The sequence below is a fragment of the Poecilia reticulata genome, chromosome 2 (genome assembly GCF_904066995.2).
Source record: "Poecilia reticulata chromosome 2, P_reticulata-male-v2, whole genome shotgun sequence".
Classification (NCBI taxonomy): Eukaryota; Metazoa; Chordata; class Actinopteri; order Cyprinodontiformes; family Poeciliidae; genus Poecilia; species Poecilia reticulata.
In genome coordinates, this window is record NC_088831.1 from 11,029,370 (window position 1) to 11,047,652 (window position 18,283).

An 18,283-nucleotide genomic window follows, 5' to 3' on the forward strand; every position below is an offset into this window, starting at 1 on the left:
AGAAAACACAACCCCCACATTGACTGGGTTAGGGGCGAGGTGTTGGGCTGGTCACCATCTTGCCATTCCACCTGCCTCTTAGCGGCTTCGGTCCCATGTACTGTCCCTATCTCGGGACAGGAGACCTACCCCGACCTATCCAAAGTACCTGCTGTTTACCATGACCTTAGGGAGGTCTTTAACAAGCATCGAGCCACTGCCCTTCCACCCCATCGGCCCTATGATTGTGCTATTGATTTGCTCCCTGGTACCTTTCCTCCCAGAGGTCGTCTTTTCCCCCTCTCTGGCCCAGAGGATAAGGCCATGAGGGATTATGTCAGTGACTCACTCAAGGCAGGCATCATCCGTCCTTCTTCCTCCCCAGCTGGTGCAGGATTCTTCTTTGTGGGCAAAAAGGATGGTTACTTAAGACCCTGTATTGACTACAGAGGATTGAATGACATCACACTCAAAAACCGTTACCCACTTCCTCTAATGAACACTGCCTTCGATCTGATCCAGGGATCCACTGTTTTTACTAAGTTAGATCTTAGAAATGCCTACCATCTGGTCCGGATAAAAGAGGGGGATGAGTGGAAGACAGCCTTTAACACCCCAACCGGTCATTATGAATACCTTGTAATGCCCTTTGGCCTGTCCAATGCTCCTGCTGTGTTCCAGGCACTTGTCAATGATGTCCTCAGGGACATGGTTGGTCGTTTTGTATATGTCTATCTGGATGACATTTTGATTTTTTCTAAGGATCTCACAGCCCATCAAGCTCATGTCCGTTCTGTCATTCTCCGCTTGCTGCAGAATAACCTGTTTGTCAAGGCAGAAAAGTGTGAGTTCCACAAACAGTCAACTTCATTCTTGGGTTTTGTCATCTCTCCTAACAGGATTTCCATGGACCCCAGCAAGACGGATGCCATCAAGAATTGGCCCTACCCACAAGACCGCAAGCAACTTCAAAGATTTCTGGGGTTTGCAAACTTTTATCGCCGGTTCATCCGCAATTTCAGCTCTGTAGCCTCTCCACTTCATGCACTTACCTCATCCAAGTGCAAGTTTGTTTGGGATAAGGCTGCTGCTGAGTCATTCGAGCACCTTAAGAGGGCTTTCACCTCAGCTCCTGTCCTCCGCACACCGGACCCGTCCCGCCAATTCATTGTTGAAGTGGATGCTTCTGCCTCCGGGGTGGGAGCCATACTCAGTCAGAGGTGCACTGATGGCAAGACTCACCCATGTGCCTTCTTTTCCAGAAAACTGTCTTCTGTAAGATGAAACTTAAAGGTCTAGCCATACAAGTTTATTCATCTTACTTTAGTTTCTTAGTTTATTCTTGCATTTTGTTCTTCATTCATTTCCATTTAGTTTCCTTTGATTAGTATTATCTTCTCTTGGTTTATTGCTATGTCCACTTTAGTTTCTTTCCTGTTGCTAGATTTATTTTATCATTTATTGACGCTCACCACCAGTAATCTTCACTCATCACCTGCTGCGCCGCCTAATCATCATATGTTTCACATCATGTGTTTATTTTTTCAATGTTCAGCGTCGGATTCTCTGTTTTTACTCCATAATTCACATCTAGTTCGTCGCTCCGTTTTATGTCATGCTTCTCCTGTTTCAGAGTTTTGCTCAATGTGCGCGTCTTTTTTTGTTTTTGTTGTTTTTTGTTTTTCCTTTTAACTCCCTAAGGTGCAGGGCAGTCGGGAAGCGTATCAATGGGGAAAAGGCAGATTGACATAAAGCTTTTAAAACAATGGAAACAATTTCGGTATCCTGATTATTTAAATTTAAAAGTTCTGTGTTGTTCTATAACACCCATTTTATACCGGACCACTTACAGCACCGGTGTTACCGCTATAAATAAACGCTCTCTATCGAGGTATCACCCATGGACGGATTTCTTTATTTAAATGGGTTTATTTTTCAGAGGGATACAAAGTCAGGGTATCATGATTTTAGTCATTACATGTTTATAAGAGCGATTTTCTGTTGTCTTTCCCTGGAAGCAGGCAGCTTTCAAACGGAAATAAAACACTTTTTAATATAAGTTGCTGCTTTGACATGATCACAGAACTGCCAAAACATATGTACAAGAATACCAGACAAAGTGAATCACAGCAACGTCATCAGCCGGTGTAACGCTGAACTGATTTGGTGAAGCTACCAGCGAAGCTGTGCCAAGAAGCTACAAACACTGAAGAGAAGAAGTTACATCGATACAGTTGCAGCCAAGCATGGTTTAATGTTACACAATACAGTTTTACCAAGTTGCTCAAAGTCTAAACTGGTATTGTTGTGCATTTAAGGTGTAAAGTTTATCTTCTTCGACCAAACGGCCCCAAAGGAATCCCAGCACCCCCCTTTTGTAAAAATTCCCGCCAGTGCCCCCTGCCGTCCTCTGTACGCCCCCGGGGGGCGGTACCACCCATGTTGAGAACCGTTAAAATAAAAGGTAAAATAATATTGTTGAAATGTCATGGGTTTGTTGAGCCCACATCTAGTACTGAGAATAAATATATCTTACCGACCATAACAGTAAAGAACTTACCACTTATTTATGTTTTTAATTAGATTTGATAGATTTATTTCTTCAAAATTACTTTTCATGTCAGTGTTAATGTCATGAGGCTGATGACTTCATGACACTTTCAATTTGACTCATTAGGATTTGATTAAGAACCAGATTTGTTCTTTGTAATTTCTGTCCAGTAAAACAATTAATCTATAAATTAATAGGCACGTCTATATAAAGATATAATCCATGTTTCTGTCTCATAATTGTATGGAATTAAAAGGACCTGGAACTTTTGTTTTTCCACTGAAAGCTCTGGTTTGCACAATAAATGCCATGTGGGTGAAGTTTTATGGATAATACTATGATGTCCCATTATCCTGAAGGCAGCACAGAGCTGCACCACCATAAACTGACAGAAACACTGAAGAGAAGAAGAGCTATGATTAATGTAGTTACAGTTCTATCCATGTTTAATGTTGCAGAGCTCAGTCGTTTGGCAAATAGTTCAAAGTTTAAACTTGCATGTTGTACATCTTTTATCTGGTCATTGATAGGTATTTTTCCTTTCGAACCTTCATTAAAAAGAACCACAGATAACGTATGTGAATTTTATGACCAAGCTTTTGCAAAAGGAGAAGGCTCAGCAAACTGGTCCTCCGAGTCGTTCACAGAGCATTCTGCCTCACTCTGCTTGAGCAGGTCTTTTATTTGGGAAAACATTGTCAGAAGAGATAAACAATAAGACAGGCGGCTGGCTCTATCTAACACACAGGTCATCTAGCTCTTTCCCTTGAGAGTGAACTTCGGAGGGGACAATCAGTTCACCGGAACACAGATATTCAAACGGCAATCAAAAAGTATTCGCATAGCACGAACAATCAGTTTTCAAGAACACAGATCACGTCATTTACTGACCCACATTAGACTGAACGTTGATTAACTACTGATTAACATTAGACTGAATATGACTAAAGTAAATAACAAAAATGATCATACCAAAAAATCTCTAACAGTCATTTTGTGGAATATTTAACAACTAGAAAATGGCAAAGAATAAGAATATTTTTTTCCACTCTGGCTGCTGTTAGGTTTTACCAATTTTAAGTTGAATGTTCATTGCAATTTTTTGTGGACACCTGTGAAAATAATTTCTATTCCAATGGCTTTTTTGTTCTCTGGGAAATTATTTTTGACAATAAATACAGAAAACAGCATAAAAATCAAAACATCTACAATAGTGATAGTAATATTAATAATAAATAATGGTCAGTGCAAAATAGCCTACAAATTGTTTGGTGGGGGCCGGTGAGAGACGTGGATAAAGCTAGGGGGGCGCTGGGCCGAAAAAGGTTGAGAAACACTGAGTTAGAAACTGGTTTCTTACTCTGGTTCTGATGGTCCAGGTTCAGTACTGAAGTCTGGATTGTGTCCTTTGGACCGGTCACTCCTCATGGAGGGACAGCTGGATCCTGGAGGTTCTGCTCTCCCTCTGTGGTTCTGACCTCTGAAACACAAACATATTGTTATTCAGATCACATCAATCAGTGAGAAACTGAGATAAAAACCAGAGAAGAAGCTCTGAACACAAACTGCTGCAGGTCTGAAGCTCCAGAGTGAAACATTCAGACTGATCTGTTGGGTCAAACTGAACCTTCATTCAAGTTTATTTGTACAGTTCATTTCAGCAGCAAGGCAGTTCAAGGCGCTTTGCATAATAAAGACAGAAAGCTATAAAGAAAACACCATACATTCAACAACTGAATAGACATTATATTTGATGAGAGCCATCACCAAAATCATAACCAAATGAACCAAATCAAATGTTTTGGTCACCGTTTCATTTGTAATCAGGGATGAAAGTAGTTTTACATTCGGTACTATGACAAAAAGTTTCTGTGCTGATGAATTTTTTTGTGAAGCGATAAAAGCTGGTAGCTCTTGAATTGCTACAAAATAAAGCTGTATTCCTTCAGCCCACTGGCTGCAATGTTGACACCTTGAGATGCCATCAGACCTAAACTCTGAACATCATGGCATGGAGTGCATCCCAGTTTTCCATGTCTGGCATATAACCGTTCATTTTAGCTTTTAAACTGGTTCCATTGATCCTGTGTCCAGACAGAGGGATAATCAGTAGCCCAGCATCATGACCTGTTTGTTTTGAAGATCCTGTAGCTTCTACTTCTCTTCCTAACATGGCGCCTCCTCACCCTGACTCTCATACTGATAGGAGGAACCACAGAGCTCTGTTAGGTTAAAGCTCATCTTCTGAAGTTGGGATATTTTTCCTCCATTAGGCTCCAGAGGAATCACCTCAAACCAGATATTGGACTGGATTTTATTTCAATGTCATTTGTAAATGTTAGAGCCTCATTTTCAACAGTGGAACTTTAAGATTGAAAAATGTTATTATTTTGGAGAAAGTCTCATCAACATCAATATTTCCACTAAATAAGAAGCAAAAAAAATTATTTGATAGAGGAAAAACGTCTCGGACTCCGGGCTCAAAGCGAGATGCCAGACAGCAATAAAACTATTATTTTTAAATTAGACAATTTAATTTCACATAATTATCGCGGTAGAAGCCATTTGTTTGTTAAGTACTTAATGGAACATATTTACCATGTTTGATGTTTGGTGTGAATGACTATACTCGCAGATAATTAGTCCAAGTGTGTCGTTTATTGAACGTTCAGGAACTACAGCAGCTGTGATGCACCACAGCAAAGGTAAAACATCCCGAACAGGTGATGAACTCTAAACCACTCGCACATTTTTACTCTCCGTCATTTAAGCACACCCGTTGCCATGGCAACTGCTCGCTACTCGAGCCGAGCACATATTACGTTTAAAACTTTCAGTCAGGCATTAGGTTTTCAGGCTTGATATTTATTTTGAGATCATTAATAAGCCTCATGAACACAGCGGTGGTTGATTAGTTAATTAGTTATTTTGATAATGGAACCGAAAAACACAGAATTGCGCAACACCTTGTTGAAATAATAATCACTGAGATTATTGTTTTTGTTGGGTCATTAATTTAAAAAAGTTTTGTTGACTTTTTTGTTGTTGTTCTTTAATAAAGTCACGAACGTTTTAAGTGAGTCAGAGGAGGACGTGCTGGTCTCAGCGTCCTGCGGCGTTCAGTTTGTCACCTAATGCCGAGATTGACTCAAAACCTTTGATTGACATATTGCACACCTGCTCTAACAAAGCACAAATAGTTCAGAAACAACTTGAATTAGGGGGGGAAGCTATTTATTAACTAACCGTGTTTTAGACTGTTCTTGAAAAACTAATCAGTCACGGCTGCACAGTGAACCCACTGATTTTTTACAGCTCAACTCTCTTGCAGGAACTGCGTACCCCCGCTAAATCTTTTAGGGGTACGCAGTACCCTGCCATACCCCTTTACTTTCACCCCTGTTTATAATCAAAGCCGCTCCAATCAGATGGTTTTTAGTCTTGAGTTAAAGAAATTCAGTGTTTTGACTCTTGTACAGTTTTCTGGAAGTTTATACAATTTAAACTTTGACAAACTCACCTGGTTCATCTTCTTGTAAAAATCAGTTTAGTGACGTGATTGAGACGAGAGACTAGTGATGGAAAAGTTACTACAGAGTAAAGAGTCAACTAGTTGCTGCAACATCCAGTTCAGAGACAATCTGAGTCGTTGCTCCTCACATTGTTGGTGGTTTTTGTTTTCATGCAACATTTTCATCATTTTTCATTCAAACTGATTTACTGACCAACATCCTTCATGTTTAACTTTAAATTAATATGGAAGAAAATTAAGTTACTTTTGATCAAACACTGAAGATCAACCAGTTAATATCATCTATATTTTATCTCTATAGATTCACATGAATCAGATAGAAACTGGTTTCTTACTTTCTGTCTGAGGGTCCAGATTCAGTATTGATATTTGGAGGTTGATCTATGGACTCGTCACTCCTCATAGACGGATTAATGGGTCCTGGAGGTTCTGCTCTGACCTTCTTTAGATCCAGATCTTCCATCTTCTGGATTTCAGTCAGCCTGAGAAAGAAGCCAAAACCAGTCAGACCAGTGATCCAGGTCCAGTAAGTGTCCTGTGAAGCAGAAAGCTGCTTCCCATCATGAGTTCAGAGGATCAGAGGAACCTGATTCCAGCTCAACCTCAGAAACTAAACGTCTCTTAGAGGCAGGTGGTTTTGTCTGGAATTGTGACATCAAACGTCTCGGTCTTTCAAACAGAAACAAGAAGCTTCTGGCAAAAACAAAACATGAAAACATGAACCAGTAGAAATCACCAAGTACTGGACTGGTTCCAGTCTGACTACAGAACAGGGATTTCAACAGGCAACTTCTCATTGGAAAGGACAGAAGTCACCTGTGTTCTACCACAAGGTTCAATCCTATCTAACATCTGTGTTCCTGCTAGGTCAGGCTACAACAAAGTAATCAGATTACTTACCATGACTAAACGATACACAGCTCTACATTATGATGTCACCAGGTGAACTTTGACCCCATCCAATCACTGAACAGATGAATAGAACAGAGAAATGTGTGGATGTGCCAAAACTTTCTCCAGCTGAACAGAAACAGAACTGAAGTTATTATCATAGGGCCTAATGAGGAGTGATCTAGAGTTATAGATCTAGAGTTAAAGATCCAGAGTTTTTGGATTAAAATGAATGTTTCTACAGCTGATGTAAATATTTAATCCATCAATCTTCCCAAAAATAACTTTCATATATTGAATTTATTACCGCAGTGTGACAAAAAAGGTTGAACTTAGTTTGTAACATTAATAAAATTAAGCTGCATTTTAACGTTATATGCAGCATAAAGTGATCAGTTAACTTTGGTTAATCAAAGTGAATTCATGATTTAATAAGGAAATTATAATATGCCCACATATTACCAGGTTTGTAAAAATGGCGTCTTCCCTTAAGAACTGAAGTCATTATTTGAAAACGTTTCATGTGAAAGAAAGTTATGTTAGTCTGATTTTAGTTTTATCATCTGAAACATTTAAGAATTATAAACAACAAAGTGTAGAACAAGAGCAGCAACATAATATCTAACCGCCTCACGTAAAGAACTGCAACATGTCTGTACATTTTCTGACTCTGTTCACTGTTCACTCTGTTTTATGGTTCAGTTGGAACCGAAACCTTTCCACCAACCTTTGTTTTAACAAATATCAGAGGAACTTTGGTCGCCACAGAACCAGAAATAATAATTAGAAACACATTTATTGCTGCTGACACCAAACGCTGTAAACAGCTGCAGGGACAAGAAGTTACTCTGGAACAAAAATTTGTCAGAGAATCAAACAGTTCGGACTATTTTCTCTTCAGAGAGAAAAACTCACTGAGCTGCAGTGCAGTTTCAGTAAAAAGTTTTACCTTCAACTCTGAGAGACTTGATTTAATTCACACGTTCTTCAAAGTTTCTCTTCTTTTCCTGCTACCTGTAAATCATGTCATGGCTGGTAGAGACTCTGGTGACATCCTCAATTACATGAGGAAGGGTGACTTACAGGAAGTAAGTGAGGAAGAGTGACTTACAGGAAGTAAGTGAGCAAGAGAGACTTACAGGAAGTCACTTGAGTTTCTCTACCAGCCATGATGCATTCAAGGACATTCAGTAACATTCAGCACATATTTAGCTTTAAGGAGCCATGATGTTGTTTATCCACAGGGTGATATTCTTCTTTTTCTTGTCGGTTTTACTGGCCGTTGGCAACAATCTGTTAGTAGCATTACCACCACTTACTGGTATGGAGTGTGGTTTGTGATGGTCCATCTATTTATCTATCTATATATCCATATATTCCACCATAAAGAAAAATAAAAACTAAATAAATTCTACCTATACATACACACACATAAATATACAAACATACTTGTGCATAACAATCTACTTCCCAGCAATATTATGCACACATTCACAAACACACCTACTATAATCAAATTCTATTAAATAATTTAGTTTTCTTTAAAAATTGAATAACTATTTGCATATGTTTACTCCCCAATTTCTTCCTCAAAATATCTAATAAATTAACCTTTTCCTTAATACTTTCAAATTCTCTCCTCATATAGCTTTTTTCTTTTTTATATTTATGACATTCTAATATAACATGCTCTATTGTTTCATATTTTCCAGAGATCACATTTTCCAGTATTATGCTTCTGAATTTTAAAAAGTGTATAATTAAGTCCCGAATGTCCAAATCTTAACCTTATTATCACTCTTTCCTCCTTCCTATTTCTTCTTCCATTCCTTTTTTCTCCTACAATCTTCATCTTCCTGTTTTATCTTCATCCCAGCTTTTTTGCCATACTTTCATCAGTTTTTCCCTCTTTGCCATTTTATCTGCCCTCTTGTTTCCATCTACTCCAATATTTGCTGGAATCCAAATATAACTACCAAACCCATGTTTTGTATTCTGAATAATGTATGAAATGTTCCTAATAAAATGTCCATCCTACTATCTGAATGATTATATTTTAAACTTAATAATGCAGAGCTTGAATCTGAACATATTATTGTTTTTAATGGTTTGATGTCTTCTACCCATTGTAAAGCTAATAATATTGCCAACATTTCTCCTGTGTATACTGATAATCCATCTGTAATTCGTTTTCCTATTTTTATATTGAATTCTGGTACTACAAACGCTATTCCTATTTTCCCAGTTATTTTTGATGCATCTGTATAAATTTGAATGTATTGATAATAATTATTTAAATATAATTGCACTGAATAACTATCTATGATGTAAGATTTATCTTGTTTCTTTTCCATTATTGACATATCTACTCTTGCTTCTGGTAGAATCCAAGGTGGCAATTGATATAGTGTTTGACTAATTTCTAAACTATCCATCCATCCATCCATCCATCCATCCATCCATCCATCCATCCATCCATCCATCCATCCATCCATCCATCCATCCATCCATCCATCCATCCATCCATCCATCCATCCATCCATCCATCCATCCATCCATTTTCTTCCGCTTATCCGGGGTCGGGTTGCGGGGGCAGCAGCTTCAGAAGGGAGGCCCAGACTTCCCTCTCCCCAGCCACTTCTTCCAGCTCCTCCGGGGGAATCCCAAGGCGTTCCCAGGCCAGCCGAGAGACGTAATCCCTCCAGCGTGTCCTGGGTCTTCCCCGAGGCCTCCTCCCGGTGGGACGTGCCCGGAACACCTCACCAGGGAGGCGTCCAGGAGGCATTCTTACCAGATGCCAGAGCCACCTCAACTGGCTCCTCTCGACGTGGAGGAGCAGCGGCTCTACTCTGAGTCCCTCCCGGATGACCAAGCTTCTCACCCTATCTCTAAGGGAGAGCCCAGCCACCCTACGGAGGAAACCCATTTCGGCCGCTTGTACCCGTGATCTCGTTCTTTCGGTCATGACCCAAAGCTCATGACCATAGATGAGGGTGGGAACGTAGATCGACCGGTAAATCGAGAGCTTCGCTTTTTGGCTCAGCTCTCTCTTCACCACGACAGACCGGTACAGCGCCCGCTTCACAGTAGACGCTGCCCCAATCCGCCTGTCGATCTCCCGCTCCCTTCTTCCCTCATTCGTGAACAAGATCCCCAGATACTTAAACTCCTCCACTTGAGGCAGGACGACCCCCCTGACCCGGAGAAGGCACTCTACCCTTTTCCGGCTCAAGACCATGGCCTCGGATTTGGAGGCACTGAGCCTCATCCCAGCCGCTTCACACTCGGCTGCGAACCGCTCCAGTGAGAGCTGCAGATCACGTTCCGATGAAGCCAACAGGACCACATCATCCGCAAAAAGCAGAGATACGATCCTAAGGCCACCAAAACGGATCCCCTCAACACCTCGGCTGCGCCTAGAAATTCTGTCCATAAAAGTAATGAACAGAATCGGTGACAAAGGGCAGCCTTGGCGGAGTCCAACTCTCACCGGAAACGAGCCCGACTTACTGCCGGCAATGCGGACCAGACTCTGACACCGGTCATACAGGGACCTGACAGCCCGTATCAAAGGGCCCGGTACCCCATACTCCCGGAGTACCCCCCACAGGGCCCCCCGAGGGACACGGTCGAACGCCTTCTCCAAGTCCACAAAACACATGTAGACTGGTTGGGCAAACTCCCATGCACCCTCCAGGACCCCGCTGAGGGTGTAGAGCTGGTCCAGTGTTCCACGACCAGGACGAAAACCACACTGCTCTTCCTGAATCCAAGGTTCGACTATCCGACGGACCCTCCTCTCCAGGACCCCTGAATAGACCTTACCAGGGAGGCTTAAGAGTGTGATCCCCCTGTAATTGGAGCACACCCTCCGGTCCCCCTTTTTAAACAGGGGGACCACCACCCCAGTCTGCCAGTCCAGGGGAACTGCCCCCGATGTCCATGCGATATTGCAGAGTCGCGTTAGCCAACACAACCCCGCAACATCCAGAGCCTTAAGGAACTCCGGGCGGATCTCATCCACCCCCGGGGCCCTGCCACCGAGGAGCTTTTTGACCACCTCGGCGACCTCGTCCCCAGAGATTGGAGAGCCCAGCCCAGAGTCCCCAGGCTCAGCTTCCTCAACAGAAGGCATGTTGGTGGGATTGAGGAGGTCTTCGAAGTATTCCGCCCACCGGCCCACAACGTCCCGAGTTGAGGTCACCAGCGCACCATCCCCACTATAAACAGTGTTGGTGCTGCACTGCTTCCCCCTCCTGAGACGCCGGATGATGGACCAGAATCGGCTCGAAGCCGTACGGAAGTCTGTCTCCATGGCCTCTCCAAACTCCTCCCACGCCCGAGTTTTTGCCTCAGCGACAACCCGAGCCGCATGCCTTTCGCCCGCCGGTACCCATCAGCTGCTTTTGGAGTCCCACAGGCCAAAAAGGCCCGGTAGGACTCCTTCTTCAGCTTGACAGCATCCCTCACCGAAGGTGTCCACTAACGGGTTCGAGGGTTGCCGCCGCGACAGGCACCAACAACCTTGCGGCCGCAGCTCCGATAGGCCGCCTCGGCAATGGAGGTACGGAACATGGTCCACTCAGACTCAATGTCCCCCACCTCCCCCGGAACGTGTTCGAAGTTCTGCCGGAGATGAGAGTTGAAGCTCCATCTCACAGAGGACTCCGCCAGACGTTCCCAGCAGACTCTCACTACAAGTTTGGGCCTGCCAGGTCTGACCGGCTTCCTCCCCCACCACCGGAGCCAACTCGTCACCAGGTAGTGGTCAGTGGACAGCTCCGCACCTCTCTTCACCCGAGTGTCCAAGACATATGGCCGCAAATCCGATGAGACGATAACAAAGTCAATCATCAAACTGCGGCCTAGGGCGTCCTGGTGCCAAGGCATAAGTGGACGCCCTTATGCCTGAACATGGTGTTCGTGATGGACAATCCGTGACGAGCACAGAAGTCCAACAACAGAACACCGCTTGGGTTCAGATCGGGGGGGCCGTTCCTCCCAACCACGCCTCTCCAGGTCTCACTGTCATTGCCCACGTGAGCGTTGAAGTCTCCCAGTAGAACAAGGGAGTCCCCAGGAGGGGCACTCTCCAGTACCCCCTATAAGGACTCCAAGAAGGGTGGGTAATCTGAACTGCCGTTCGGCCCGTAAGCCCAAACAACAGTCAGAACCCGTCCCCCCACCCGTGGGCGGAGGGAGGCTACCCTCTCGTTCACCGGGGTGAACCCCAACGTACAGGCGCCCAAATGGGGGGCAACAAGTATGCCCACTCCAGCCCGGCGCCTCTCACCGTGGGCAACTCCAGAGTGGAAGTACGTCCAGCCCCTCTCAAAGAGACTGGTTCCAGAACCAGAGCCATGCGTCGAGGTGAGGCCGACTATTTCTAGCCGGAACCTCTCAGCCTCGCACACTAGCTCCGGCTCCTTCCCCACCAGAGAGGTGACGTTCCACGTCCCAAGAGCCAGCTTCTGCAGCCGAGGATCAGACCGCCAGGTTCCCCTCCCTTGGCTGCCGCCCATAGCACAATGCACCCGACCCCTTTGGCCCCTCGGACAGGTGGTGAGCCCATCGGAAGGGGGACCCACGCCTCCTCTTCGGGCTGAGCCCGGCCGGGCTCCGTGGGTAAAAGCCCGGCCACCAGGCACTCGCCATCGTGCCCCACCTCCAGGCCTGGCTCCAGACTTGGGCCCCGATGACCCGCGTCCGGGCGAGGGAAACATCTGAGGACGTCAGGAAGAAGGTGGTGACAGCTCATCAGTCTGGGGAAAGCCATAAGACCATCTCCAAAAGATTCCAGCTTCATCCATCCACTGTAAGACAACACATTTACAAATGGAGGGCACTAGGCATCACCGCAACTCTGCCCAGAAGTGTACAGCCGTCAAAACTTACACAAAGAAGCACCAGAAAAATAATAATCCAGGTAAAGGCCAATCCATGCATCACCTCTAGAGAGTTGCAGACCTCTCTGTCAGCGTCTGGGATAAATGTACATGCATCTACAATCAGGCGAAATATCAATAGACATGGCATTCATGGGAGAGTTGCTAGAAGGAAGCCTCTGCTCTCAAGAAAGAACAAAGCCGCACGTTTAATGTTTGCCAGAGAACACTTGGACAAACCAGAGGCTTTCTGGAAGTCCATTGTCTGGACGGATGAGTCCAAAATTGAATTATTTGGCCACAATCACAGGCGCCATGTTTGGAGAAAAGTAAACACTGAATTTAAAGAGAAGAACCTCCTCCCAACAGTGAAGCACGGTGGTGGAAATGTGAAAGTCTGGGCCTGCTTTTCTGCCTCTGGACCTGGACGACTCCATATAATCCAGGGGACCATCAATTCCCAGGGCTATCAACAAGTTCTTGACCAGAATCTCTTGCCATCAGTCAGGGAGTTGAAGCTGGGACGAAAATGGATTATGCAACAAGACAATGACCCAAAGCATTCCAGCAAAATTACCAAAGAATGGCTTAAGAGACAGAAGATTTGCACTCTGGATTGGCCCAGTCAAAGTCCGGATTTCAATCCCATAGAAATGCTGTGGCAAGATCTGAAACGGGCAGTACAGGCCAGATGTCCCTCCAACCTCTCTCAACTGGCAAAGTTCTGCAAGGAGAAGTGAACAAAAATCCCAAACAGCAGATGTGTTTGTGGTTACAAAAAGGTGCTAACTGAAAGAGTTCACATACTTTTGCACTTGGCAGATTTTCAGTTTTTGACAGATAAAATACTTTTGTTGAATAAATAATAAAAATATGTATCTTTTTTCTTTGTGTTCCTTATTTGGCAGGTCTGCATTACAATTTGAGCTTTGGATGTTTATTTTACATAATTATAATTTTTCTTTAGAAAACAATGGCCACAAACTTTGGTTCACAAACTTTCAAGCAGCACTGTATATCTCAAATTCTCATAATGATCCAGTATTACCTAAAAAAAAACAAAAAATCTTTTTCCCCTCAGTGCTATTTAACTGATCAACAACATTCTCAACTTTCAATTCCCTATTAAAACCTAATTCCGTTTTAATGGGCACATTCTTCTTTTACTTCCAATTTTGACTTCCAATAATTCACTTTGTAATGGCCTCGTTATGGTGTCTTGTACCAAAACTAACCATCAGCCAAACTCCTTCCACATGAGTCAGGATTAATTAGTTCTTACTTTATTTCCATGTAGAATGGAGTGAAACTGTCAAAACAAACAATTCAGAATGAGCTCAGAGCAGCTTACAGAAGTGTTTTACATTCAGATGCATACAACAGCTACCTCAGAATGCTATGAGCAGCAATGCTACATAACGACCTAAGAAATCTTAACAGCCTGCTAGTTAGCAATGACATAGCACATAATCAAATTGCCCGCAGGTATTTCCAAAACTAATTCAATAAACAAGTTACTTTTTTTATTATATGTTAACATAAAGGCTCGTTTTGAAGTATAAGCTCCCAGATAGCACACAATGTTAAATCAACGTTGAAAAATAGTTAGAATCGTTGATTTTTGGTTGAAGTCGACAAATGACGGTGCATCAACTATAAAACACACTCTAAAAAGAAAATAGTTGAACCAACTTAATTGAATTGCTTCTGTAGGTACCAAACAATTCAACTAAGTTTATCCAACTGAATTTATTAAATTTATCCAACTTAATTTAAGTTTAACCAATTCAATATATTATAATCATCCAACTGAATTTGTTAATTTATTTTTAACAAATTTATTAAGTATGTTTAAGATAACAGATTTAAGACAGTCTTACTCAAATCATTTAGTTTACTTCAAAAATGGTAAATAAACTTACATAGCACTTTTCCAGTCATTTTGACCACTGAAGGTGCTTTACACTAGAGTCACATTTACACAATGCACAGATCAGTTGGGGTTAGGTGCCCAGGGATCACATTGACACATGGCAGGAGGGAAGCTGGAATTGAACTATCAACCTTCCGATCACAAGACATCTGCTCTACCCACAGAGCCACGGTGGCTTACCAGGGAATCTGTCCCTGGTAAGCTTGAGTCATTGTGTCAGACGAGGGATACAAACATGGTATTGAACGTAATTATTTCAAGTAAAGTCAAAGTGAATCCAGTGTGTTTCAGCACTGGTCCTCCAAGCTCTGCAAGTTTTAGACATTTCCCTAATTCGGCACACATGATTTTAATTGATGTCTGATTAACGGGGTTTTGCTGAAATGAAAACACGTAGGTCAGTTTGCCTGACCTGCATGGACAAGGTTTGGGGAAGAACTCGTGATCTAAATGTTCAATCAATGTAAGCTGTTTTTCACAGCCCCCCCACCACCCACCCCTCACCTGGGCCCATCTACCCCTCAATCTCCTCCCCCTTTCCACTCTCCTCCCCTCCTCCTTGGGCTCCGGATGAAACAAATTTAATTTTAGGTGAGGGTTTTAAATTTTCACATTTTATTTTGTTAAAGATTTTTTTTGGCTCTAGTGGCCTTCATTTGATAGTTAATTGACAAGAAAGGTGGAAGACATGCAGCAAGGGTTGCCAGGGCTGGGAATTGAGCCTGTGACGGCTGCGTTGGGGACTGGGGCAGGGGTGGACAACTCCAGGCCTGGAGGGCTGGTCTCCTGCAACTTTTAGATGTGTCTCTACTTCAACACGCCTGAGTCAAATAATAAGGTCGTTAGCAGGACTCGGGAGAACCTGCCTGAACAGAGGAGGTGATTCAGCTATTGGATCCAGGTGTCTTCTACCAGGGAGACATCTAAGAGCTGCAGGACACCGGCCCTCGAGGACCAGGATTGCCCACCCCTAGACTAAGGCCTCCATGTGTGCAATCTGTGCAGTTTGTTGCACCCCTCATCACCTTCTCATCTCCCCCTACTCCCTCCCAAAACTCCTCACACCCACTTGCTCCTCCCAGCCTTCCCCTCTTTACTCCCTCTCATCCCTTCTTCTCTCCCCCCATCCTTGAGCTCTGGGTCAGAACATTTTATTACTAAGTGGGGGTTAATCATGTTTCAAATTACGCACTACATGTTGAGAACATTGGGTTGTGATTCCTTTGTGTACATTTTCTTACTTGTCTGTAAATATTATTACTGACAGTGCATAATGTGTTGACACAAAAACATCTACAAGTCTCTACTAGGAGTTGAACAGTCCGACTCCCCCTTTTTACACTAGTGGTTTGTCCCAACCAAACAGCCATTTTGCTGCTGGTTTGTTTGCAACTGGCTTCTGAATTAAATTCTCCTCTGAGCAGTTTTATGGTAAGTTTTTCAATATTACTTTGATCTTAAATGTGTTTATTGAAAAATAAGGGGATTGTTTTGTGCCCATAGTAATCCTGGTTATTTTGAGGCAAAATGGATATTTTTAATAATTGAGGTCATGTCTCATTTTGTATTATTTTCATCCTGCCCACCACTACAGGCCTAAGTATGAAATCCTGTGAGATTTTGTGAGATTTAAGTTTTTAAAATAGGGCGGGGCCTATTGTTTGGTCTGGGAGAGCATGTGGTGGACAAGGAAGTAAAAAGCTGGCTGCTCCAGGTGGGCTTTAAATTTTTGTGATAGTAATCACTTGTTTTTCATTTTTTATTATGATGTTCTTGGGGACGTGCTTAGATGTGTCTCTGTTCCAGAACAACCGAGTTAGATGATTGCATGACGGTCTGCAGCCATCAAGAGGTGCATCCACAGACCAATTAAACTGACAGTCATGTTTTTGGACTGTGGGAGGAAACCGGAGTACCTGGAGAAAACCCACCATGCGCAGGGAGAACCTGCAAACTCCATGCAGAAAGACCGGGGCTGGGAATCGAACCCAGAACCTTCTTGCTACAAGGCAACAGCTCTACCAACTGCACCGCAGCCCATTTAGATCACGAGTTCTTCCCCAAACATTGTCCTCAAGGCAAACTGACCTGCGTGTTTTCATTTCAGCAAAACCCTGTTAATCAGTCATCAATTAAAATCATGTGTGCCAAATTAGGGAAATGCCTAAAACTTGCAGGGCTTGGAGGACCAGTGCTGAAACACACTGGATTCACTTTGACTTTACTTGAAATAATTAAGTTTGATACCATGTTTGTATCCCTCGTCTGACACAATGATTCAAGCTTACCAGGGACACTGTGGCTCTGTGGTTAGAGCAGTTGTCTTGTGGTTGGAAGGTTGACAGTTCAATTCCTGCGAGGAACAATTTGAGTTGGATGATTATAATATATTGAATTGGTTAAACTTAATAACTTAAGATGGATAAATTTAATTGAATTGCTTGTTACCTACAGAAGCAATTCAATTAAGTTGGTTCAACTATTTTCTTTTTAGAGTGTGTTTTATAGTTGATGCACCGTCATTTGTCGACTTCAACCAAAAATCAACCATTAATCAGACCTCGGCATTTCAGTCATCAGATTTCAACCACAAAACAACATTGATTCGATGACACAGTTTCAACGGTGTGATTGGATGGTTGTTTGATGGTTGATCCACCGTCATTTGTCGACTTCAACCAAAAATCAACGATCCTAACTATTTTTCAACGTTGATTTAACATCGTGTGCTATCTGGGTCATGTAGCACTGAGGATTAAATATAATTTCTTAATAGTCAAGTCAAGTCAAGTCAAGTTTATTTATATAGCACTTTAAAACAGTTCCACTGACCAAAGTGCTGTACAGCCACAAAATTAAAACAAGTGAAATAAAAATTAAAAGCACACTAACACCAAAAATACAATCACTTAAAATGAAGACACACAATGCAATACAAGAACATACCCAAATATGCAGTCATAATAAATATCACAATAAGTAATCTAAAAAAAAAAGCAATAAAAGTAACTAAAAGTAACAGCAGCTCAAGCTGAATCAAAGGCCAGCCGAAAAAGGTGAGTCTTAAGAGCAGATTTAAAAGTTGCCAGAGAAGTGGCCTGCTTTACCGACATTGGCAAAGAGTTCCAAAGTTTAGGAGCTGCCACAGCAAACGCCCTGTCCCCTCTGCGCTTCCTCAAAGTCCTAGGCACCTCCAGGTACAGTTGGCTCGCTGATCTGAGAGCTCGGGAAGGGCAGTGTACATGTAGCAGCTCAGAAAGATAGGAGGGGGCAAGGCCATTTAAAGATTTAAAAACAAATAAAAGAATTTTAAAATGAACTCTAAAATGGACAGGTAACCAGTGCAGAGAGGATAAAATAGGGGTAACATGTTCTCTCTTCCGCGATCCAGTTAAAAGCCGTGCAGCAGCATTCTGGACCAGCTGAAGACGAGACAGAGAGGACTGGCTTACACCAATGTATGAGGAATTGCAATAATCCAACCGAGTTGTGATAAAGGCATGGATTACTAC

The 18,283-nt window shown here is 42.9% G+C and overlaps 1 protein-coding gene across 7 annotated transcripts in view; it reads right to left on the reverse strand.

The window, feature by feature from the left end:
* The window catches only part of LOC103476950 (NLR family CARD domain-containing protein 3-like), a 71,162-nt gene extending 63,165 nt beyond the window's left edge, over nucleotides 1-7,997 (reverse strand). For 2 of the 7 annotated variants that reach the window (XM_081597327.1, XM_081597320.1), the window contains exons 1-3: nucleotides 6,963-7,873; nucleotides 6,398-6,544; nucleotides 3,891-4,010 (exon numbers count right to left, since the gene is read on the reverse strand). In XM_081597327.1, coding sequence (XP_081453453.1) covers nucleotides 3,891-4,010; nucleotides 6,398-6,525 — 248 coding nt within the window. In that variant the 5' untranslated portion in view covers nucleotides 6,526-6,544; nucleotides 6,963-7,873. Of the gene's footprint in view, nucleotides 1-3,890; nucleotides 4,011-6,397; nucleotides 6,545-6,962; nucleotides 7,874-7,902 lie in introns of those variants that run through there. The other 5 variants (XM_081597331.1, XM_081597344.1, XM_081597334.1 and 2 more) reach the window with 5 other exon arrangements.
* Between the last annotated feature and the right edge of the window lie 10,286 nt (nucleotides 7,998-18,283).